Source organism: Hyaloscypha bicolor, assembly GCF_002865645.1.
Source record: "Hyaloscypha bicolor E unplaced genomic scaffold K444scaffold_165, whole genome shotgun sequence".
Lineage (NCBI taxonomy): Eukaryota > Fungi > Ascomycota > Leotiomycetes > Helotiales > Hyaloscyphaceae > Hyaloscypha > Hyaloscypha bicolor.
In genome coordinates this window covers 2,377,797-2,386,494 of record NW_020194667.1, presented here as the reverse complement: position 1 = coordinate 2,386,494, position 8,698 = coordinate 2,377,797, and the positions used below count along the sequence as shown (strand labels likewise).

The window sequence follows — 8,698 nt, the reverse complement described above, 5'->3', positions numbered from 1 at the left end:
TATCAATCTCACCAGTCACCACGGTACCGCCCGCGTGAATGGTGGGAAGTCGCACTATTTGTGACATGCCAATTTGAATCCCTGTGCATAATTGCCTCAGTGTAAATGAAATCTGCTTCTATAAGACTGGGACTGGCGAGCAAAATTTGCGAAAGAAAAGCGTATCTGACGACGGTGCTGCGTTTGTCATACATGTGTTCGCAACCAAGACATTGGCCTGTGAGTTTCAACGCATATTATTTCCAAGTCGGCTAGAACCAGTAGTTTTACTGTGGCTGTCAAATAGTCGTCAAAAGTGCGGATTTCGGCATCCGTCAAAAATCTGGCTCCGAGACTTACCCAGAGCCAATCCTTAAAAGAGTATTAAAAAATATTATTCGTAATAATGCGCCTCTACTTCTCCATCACCAGTCCCCCCAAACATTCCGCCTCGCCAAATAGGGTACTTTGCTTAGCACTCTAGTATTTTACACCGACATTCTCCAATTGAACACTCATCCCCTTATTCCCCTCCTCGATCTCGGTCTCCGCCGTCACAACCCCCTTATTTAATACACGCTCAACGTGCTCCCTCCTCGTGTTCTCGTCCACAACCCCAAACAGTACATCCATCTCCTCCAAACTCTTCCCCTTCGTCTCCTTAATAAAAAAGAACGCCCAAGTCCCCATACTCATACAAAAGATCCCAAACATCAAAAACGTCTTCCAGCCTAAATGATTAATAGCGCTTGGTGTGATCTCCGTGATACAGAAGTTAAAGAGCCATTGTGTGGCAGCGCCCATACCGACACCGTAGGGACGGAGACGTGTGGGGAAAATCTCAGAGAGGTAGACCCATGGGATGGGACCCCAGGAGCAGGAATAGCCAACGACAAAGAGGTAGATGAAGACGACCATTGCGATAGAGGCGTGGGAGACGACGTTGACGTTTGTAGGTGGGTGAGCGTGCAGCACGCCGCCGATGATAAACATAGCGGTGCCCATCCACGCGGCGCCAAACAGGAGGGACTTCCTTCTGCCCAGCCTATCGATGCCTATAAACAGGAAGACAGCCGTAGTGCATACCTTAACCGTCCCATAAATGCCCGTTGCAAATAGCGACGCGTTCGTTTTCGAGACACCAACAGTCTGGAAAATTTGCGGTGCGTAATAGCCAATGCTGTTCGTGCCAGAGAATTGCTGCCAGAACATGATGCAGAAGCCGATGAAGAAGCGCTTACGGTTTCCGGGTTTCAAGCACTCTTTCCACTTTACGCCTTCACTTTCGGTCAACTCTTCTTCGATGGCGGCGCGGATCTCGGCGATTTCTTGGAGGATATCGGGGTCCGAGATGGTGGTGCATCGCATGTATGCCAGGGCAGCGGTGCCGTCTTTATAGCGACCCTGTTTCATGAGCCAACGTGGAGATTCCTTCAAGAAGCATAGCCCGATAAGGAGGAAAGCGCCGGGGATGATTTGAATGCCGACTGGGATGCGCCATTGCTTTGTGCCTGCGGGAACATGTAGTGCAACGCCATAGTTGAGCCAATATGCAAAAGTGACTCCTATGACGATGAACTCTTGGAAGAGTCCAGTGACCCGGCCACGAATCTTAGGGGGGCAGTTCTCAGATACGTATAAGGGAGTCACAGAAGACATTCCTCCAACCCCAAGACCGGCTATTACGCGCCCTGCGTAGATTTGCCCAATGTGGTGATGGGCTGTGGTTTGCACCACCGCGCCGATGAGAAACACGACGGAGAAGCCCATGAGGGTGAAGCGGCGTCCGAAACGATCATTGAGGAAGGCGGCTGCGATGGCTCCGAAGAAACAGCCAGCAGTAAGCAATGAAACGACGTTGGAGGAGACTTGGGCGTTGTGGGCATTGGCAAAGCCGGTGCTGTCGGTAGGAAGTCCGAAGTCTTTTTTGAAGCTTTTGAGGGCTAGCACGCTACCCATTACACCGGTGTCGTATCCTAACGAGTCGTCTGTTAGCATTTTATTATCTCAAATGTGAAGATGTTGGATGGGATACCGAAGAGAATAGAGCCCATATACGTAGTCAAGGCCAGGAAGTACAAGCGGCGATTCCTGAAAAAGCCTTTCTCCGCCATGCTGCTGAGGGATTGGGGTTATCCGCCACCGATTTCTAGATATTCAAATGGACGCTGGGGGGGCTTGAGGTGTCCAGAAAGTGGTCGAGAAAAAGGTTTTAGATATTCAAGTCCATAAGAGGGGGTGACTTGCGGAGGTCAGAAAGTTGTCAAGAAAAGGGTTTGCAGCTCCTCATATCTGCAGAAAGCGCTTTCAACTTGAGCTGGGGATTTTAAGGGGGTCCTTTTATCCAGATTATATGGTCCGTGCCAGTTTCCCATCCCCACCCCTGATCCCCGGAAAAGACAGTCAGCCAAACACCCCGTACCCCGCAACTCATCTTAGAAATCTCCCGAAGCAAACATAACTTCAGGGATAGCACACAATTGGTGGAAAGCCGGAGTTCTTAGTGGACGGATGTAAAGTGGCTTTATATTTCCTGCTTTATCTTATCGTTAGCAGCAGCCACCCCTTCCCTGCGTGCGGAAAAGCTCAAGGACCGGAGAGGCAGTCACTTTTCCGGAACACAATTCCGTACGGCTTCAGTACAGCAACTTTTCTTAAAGTTCTCAATAACAAAATACCCAGGGTTTTATTTTCGCGCAAAAAGCGAGATACAAAGTCTCCCTTTTCAACATTATCTCGGGACAAAACGTCATATTTAATTGTGCTGTTTCTTTCAGGCCCAATATTCAAAGCGCACCCTGCGTTGAGCGATAGTGAAGGAGCAGGTGGTGGCTTGCGCTCCCGGATAAGTCCCTCCCATACCCATAGCGAAGCAAAGTCACATGGAAAATACATATTGTGCACGCGCAATACTCTAGATGCTCGGTCTCAGTGCTAATCTCAGAAATCTGTGTGAAGAGCTGTGAGTAATGACCGAGAGGTGTTCGAGACCCGTGGGAGTACTGAAATGGTGCACGAATGCCAGAAAAGCTTATCCGGTCTTGCCAGTCACGCAAGCGATTGAGAATCCGTTCATGCGCTATCTAGATTCATTAGAATATGTCTAAGTGTAGTGATTGGTGTTCCGGACGTGGGCAGCGGGGCCAGTGTGTCGAATAATTTAATTAATTATAAGTATCGGCCAGTAATTCAATTAAATTAAGTCAAAACCCTAGTAATCAAATTATAATTAATTAGAAATTTTATTTAATTAAATATAATTAATTAACTTAATTATTTTTTTGACACACTAAGCGGGGCAGGGTAGGGAGCACAAGGGTCTAGGAGGTAAGAGGTTTTTATGAAGGCTTCAATTACCCTTTCTAAGGGACATATATGGCTGCTTTAGATTTACTGCGATGAGCGCACAGTATTGTGAGAAGATCTCTTGGTTTCAAAATGATAGGAAATAGCACTGACGCAGTATGTGGAGTCGAGGATGTGTATCCCCTAATTAACTTCCCTGACATCCGGAAGAAAGCGGTTATGAGGACAAAAGTTGGAAGCCTGCTCATTATTCCTCGTGACAGCGTTTTTCTGCCTCGGTTCTATATTAAACTCCCAAAGGGCAAGACGCCAAAGAGGTCATGCTGGACAACTTACAATTTACTGCATGCAGGATTTTCCATCCTTATAAGTTGGAATTTGCGGATACGTTCTGGTGGTCTGCATACTCTAACGCGCGGAGGCGCGAAGATTTCTTCTCCCAAGAAAATAAAGTGTTCCACTGTTCCTTGTAAGAGACGCATGCTATACGTGTTCACCCAAGGCGGGTCAAGTAATTAACACAAGACCTCAAGGGGCCATAATGTTGGCTGAAAAATCGTCTCAATCCTAAATGTCAAGCACCACCTAAGCTGCTTTGAACAGTCTTGCGAACGAGAAAAGGCCGCTCGGGTTTGGCAGGGAATTTTCAAAAACATTATCCTCTAAGTGTACACGGGGCTTTAAGGGCAATTTTATTAGATCCGTTAATATACTGCTTGATCTACCAAACGATACGACCAGTCAGAAATCGCGAACATTACTGGCAGTCACAACAGTCAGTAAGAACTTTCAAGGTTGGCAAGTCATGCGCGGTTATATGACACTGAGTATATGCAGCTTGTTCAGGCACTCCCGGCAGGTTGGACGTTTCTCATATCCGCCTTCTTCACTTATAGCTAACAAAAGACTTAGTTTACTCGTTTAATATTGGCCTTTACACTCTTCCACTTTCCAAAAGTATTGGGTTTAATGCTGGATTTGATGCCCTTGCGGCTATTTAAAGATTGACCATCTTGCCCCTTATATTCTTCGTCTTTAAAAGAGACAATATCTACTTCTAATTGAAAATAAAATTATTAGAGAATAAAAATAACTAAATAAGGGCTAAAAGTTTAATGTCGGCTTTATTAGCTAGTTTTACTTTATTTAACCTCTCTCCTCGGCCCTCTAATCTTAATTTACCTCTCTAAAGACAATCTCCGAAAGAAGAAAAAACATCTTAGCTTAGTTAGTATATACCTCGCTATAGGCCTCTTGTAGCCTACGCACTCCTTTGTCCTACCTTTTTGGCGCGCGACCAGGGCAACAAAATTGACTATGGGTATCAATTTCGAACCATGAGTGTGAGGCCTACAACGTGGGGTTCCAGTCCCATGTGAACATCGATCACTTGTACACACATTGCGTACAAGAAGCTCGACATCACCTCCCAAGAATATCCCACTGATCCGTTGATACATATACCGATATCCCCTCTTTGCCAGCTCTTTCCGCCCCACCATCCCTAGTAAATAATGGGTGAAAGGTCCAGTTTTTTCAGGCTGCTCCGAGACTGGGTTTGACACAAGGAGCGCTGCTTGGCTGTCGATCATTTTATTCTTTCTCAAGATATCCCAGTGAAGAACCAAAGCGAGTAAGATACAGAGCTATTCAACACAAGCAATCGTTGCACCACCCAAACTCGTACTAAGAAGCTTCCTTAGCAGGGCATAAGTAAGAGCCATAAGAATTAGAGCAGTTGACGATCGTAATGGCAATGTCAATAATAGCAGCGAGTTTGCCTAGAGGCCGAGGAAATGTGTTTGAAATTCAGGCGAGGGTGATCACAAACGCTAGCTGGACTCTCATTGTAATGAAAAACATGCCGAGAAATCGGGGACCCCGCAGTCAAATCATGATTAGAATAATGTTAGCTATGGTAATGAGAAACGTGGATCCGGTTATGTGGAAGCATCGCTCGTTAGTGAGATGAGGGTTAGAGGATGATCACGTTGAAGACGAAGGTGGACACCCCGACAGGAGCGGTAAAGCTGGAGTGGATCTGATTAGCCTTTGAACTCAGAAGAGGCATCTGCTTGCAATAGTTACCCACTTGTAATTTTTCTACAGCCTAGGGTATTCTTATGATCCAGAAGCACTTCTATCAGACATAAAGAGAAGGTAAGCCAGAATAATTGAAGACCTGGTTACTGTTTCCTCATATTTCACTCTTCGAGCCGTCATTAACGGTACTTTCTGCTAGGCACTGTTGCATTAAATTATAATCAAATTTATAAAGTCTTGTCCCCGTTACGACATGGAGTTTTGTGTTTTGGATACGTGGTTTGGTCTGCTTCGGTAGCCATTAAGCAGCGTATGAGCGGCGGATGAAGTTCGGAACCAATATCATTCATATGCATCTAGTGGGATATCAACTAGCACTTATGAAATGATAAGAGACAACTACAGAATCCTGCTTAGCAAAACTTGTGGAACATCAAAATAAATACCAATCAAGATAGCAGTGTCTGGCACGTGCAAGTCACACCACCTCGTGTATCCAGCCAACCAACAGCCACAAGGCTGACTGCGGGGCATAGCCCGACACCTCACAGCCTTGAACCTCCACATTGTCAACGTCCAACATTGAACCAGTCCTCATCACTTTCATCGATCATTCGCTCAAGACGTCAAGATTACGATGAAAGTCGAGCGCGCTGTCTCTATCGACCAAAGGAGTGAGCTTTCCGCTGCGCCTAACATTATGAAGAAGACTCCAAGCCTTGCCTCGGAAGTGACCCCAGCAGCCATGCGAGAAGAGCCTCATCAGTCCATTGAAGAATCTGATCTCCCAGCCCCCGAGAAGTTTGATACCGACCTTGCATTTGAGCGTGAGGAGTTGCTCAAGCCTGATAGTCGCCCGGCGTCTCACGGTCCAAAGGTTTGGCAAGTCAAGGCGTTGCCTCTGAAGCTCAGTGCCCTTGAAGCCACGGTTGCTGTAAAAGGAGGAGTCTTCACTTATGATGACTTCGAAGTGTAGGTCCTCATATTTCACCTTTGCGTTGCCGAACTGACTCTCCTCTCGATACGATCCTGCCGCCCAGGAAAAGGCCGATGATGGACCTGCCGATCCCTTATCTGGCGCCTTATCGGCTACCTTCGGTGCAGTCGGGACCATTGCCCAGCGGGTAGGGGACTATCCTCTTTTACTTGCTAAAGTTCTTGAGGCGAAAGAGGATGACCAAGTGCACAAGGACGTTGCAGAGTTCGCCAAGGATTCAAACAAAGGCATGACTGGAATCCTTGGCGCTGGATTGAAGGCCCCCATGGATATTACTCATAACGTAGCTCGTGGCTTTCATAACCTTCCGAAGATGTATGGTGACGATACGGTGCGGCCGTTGGAGAAGGTTACGGATGTGCAGAGTGGGCTCCAGGCCGCCGGAAAGGTGAGTTCGATTTTCCTCCATTATTGTAATGAGTTATATTGACGCTGCATAGAGCTTTGGCTATGGCTTATGGGATGGAATGTCCGGGCTCGTTACCCAGCCCATGAAAGGAGCGGAGGAAAGCGGCTTCATGGGCGGATTGATGGGCTTCGGGAAGGGGCTTGGAGGAGCCGTTTTCAAACCGGCTGCAGGTAGGAAGTTGTTCTCACGTAAAATTGGGCTAGCTAACGCATGTTGAAGGGATTGTCGGCTTGGCCGGATATGTATCCAAAGGTATCTATGAAGAAGTTCAGACATCCCGAGGAATCGACGAGCACAAGGATGTTAGTGAAGCACAAATGGTGCAGGGATTCAAGGAATGGGAGGAGGCGTCGGAAGAGGAACGAAGGTACATCCTCTTGTCGATCAAGAGGCAGTATGAGGATCTTGAGACCATGGAGGGCTAGATGACTGAAAAGGGAAGGCACCTATCTGGCAGGGCAATTGAAAGTAACTTTACTATTCGTCACTGTACCAGTTTCTCAATTCCTACACGTCACTCAAGCTGGAGCTTATTAGCTCAACGCTACCATGTATATACACGCTCTCAAGTCCTTGGCTTGAAGAGCCAGCTGCTATTGTCTACAAATCTCCATTCCGACAGCACTAAACTGTCACGCAGGGTGATTCATATCCTATTGAACAGTTTGAGGCAGCGAGGGGATATAATAGCCAAGTATTTGCGGATCTTCATTGTAGGTCTTCAGCCTTGACAATAAGAAGTCCTCGGACAGTCCCTCCAATGCACCGCGGGTCAGTGACAAGCCACTTTCGGGAAGATTTTATAGACCCTTCCGCGTTCCAAATTGTGGAATTATTACTATGCTCTGTGCTCTGTGCTCACTCTCTTTCCCTTTCCAGACGAAGAATTCACAGACTGGCAGTCACTTGGCCACGGTGCAGCCTCCTCCGCTAGTAGTTCAAGCTCACAGAAGCCCGCATCCCTTGCTTTCGAATTTCCTGTCCCATTTCACTTCAAAATGTCTCTAATTTTCCAGCCTCTGATGAATAAAGGGGATGGCCTTCTTCCCCGTGGTTGAGGAAACAAGAAATCAGAACATGGGTCTTCTTCACTGAAGAAACAGCGGGAAACCGAGGTGGCAATTCTCTCTTGGAGAAGGTACTACAGCTCTTTAAAACACTGAAATTGGGGAACCTCCTCAATGAGATGGATATCACACTGACGGTTTACGAGAAGGAGTATATCACCAATTTGGATTTGATATTGCGGTGTTTTAAGGGACTGAAGGGAGCCTTGCACACTTCGTTGAAGAACAAGGGTTTGGGGAAAGCTTTACAGCAAAAGTTTACCTTGGAGGTTTGAGGCAGGTGCAAGAAATACGATGGCTAGAGACTGACAACTGCTTAAAATTTGACAGCAACATGCTTCTTGAAACCAGTTTCTCTGGTTGTCTTTCGCACTCCAGTGATCCAAACCCCTGCAACCTAAGAATCTCTCCTTGATCCCTTCTTCTCTCCAGCATCTCTCGTTGTACCCTCACAACCCTTCCCGGACCAGCCCAGTCGCAGGGCTAGTTATTTTCTGTAAGTTATGGATTTCTGCTTCCCTTCATGGGCATGTGGAGAGTCCTTTCATCTTACTCGAGTTCTCCCTACTCAACACAGGTTCCATGCGTTTGATAGTCCTGAATTTCTCTTGGCCCAGATGAACGCCAAGTTTGCATTTTCAAAGGAAATTCTTTCGATAAAGCTAGAAAACCTTTTGGGCTCTGTATTTCACATCCGGCAGAGCCTTAAGACAAGCTATCGAACGATCCAACTCGTTTTGAAATGCTTTTGCTAGCTGCTGAATCCTTTTGCAACACTCATCAAACGATATTCCTGATTTGGTTGCCGAGCAGCATCGAAGTAGTCCAGAGGCTTGATTAATATAGCTTTATAGCACCGGCTTTATATGGTAGTGGGCACAAGGTCTCATTTCTGCT

General features: G+C 46.8%; 2 protein-coding genes across 2 annotated transcripts; one reads left to right on the top strand and one right to left on the bottom strand.

Moving 5' to 3' along the window:
* Positions 1-459: 459 nt before the first annotated feature.
* On the bottom strand, positions 460-2,252 carry K444DRAFT_600607 (general substrate transporter; the record flags this gene model as incomplete). Its single annotated transcript, XM_024878630.1, has 2 exons — positions 2,015-2,252; positions 460-1,955 (listed from the first exon to the last, which is right to left on the bottom strand). The coding sequence occupies exons 1-2, from the start codon at positions 2,091-2,093 to the stop codon at positions 460-462; spliced, it is 1,575 nt and encodes a 524-aa protein (XP_024730060.1). The 5' UTR covers positions 2,094-2,252.
* A 3,645-nt stretch (positions 2,253-5,897) lies between these two features.
* K444DRAFT_668700 (uncharacterized protein) lies at positions 5,898-7,482 on the top strand. Its single transcript, XM_024887435.1, has 4 exons — positions 5,898-6,300; positions 6,350-6,713; positions 6,766-6,904; positions 6,954-7,482. Exons 1-4 carry the CDS (start codon positions 5,966-5,968, stop codon positions 7,157-7,159), a joined length of 1,044 nt encoding a protein of 347 aa, XP_024730059.1. The 5' UTR covers positions 5,898-5,965; the 3' UTR covers positions 7,160-7,482.
* The last annotated feature ends 1,216 nt before the right edge of the window (positions 7,483-8,698 follow it).

Bases quoted from the DNA above. Each gene is read 5' to 3' on its own strand.
- K444DRAFT_668700 (XM_024887435.1), top strand. From the start codon at position 5,966: ATGAAAGTCGAGCGCGCTGTCTCTATCGACCAAAGGAGTGAGCTTTCC. The intron at 6,714-6,765 runs GTGAGTTCGATT...GACGCTGCATAG, and splicing joins GGCTCCAGGCCGCCGGAAAG to AGCTTTGGCTATGGCTTATG. The intron at 6,905-6,953 runs GTAGGAAGTTGT...CGCATGTTGAAG, and splicing joins CGTTTTCAAACCGGCTGCAG to GGATTGTCGGCTTGGCCGGA.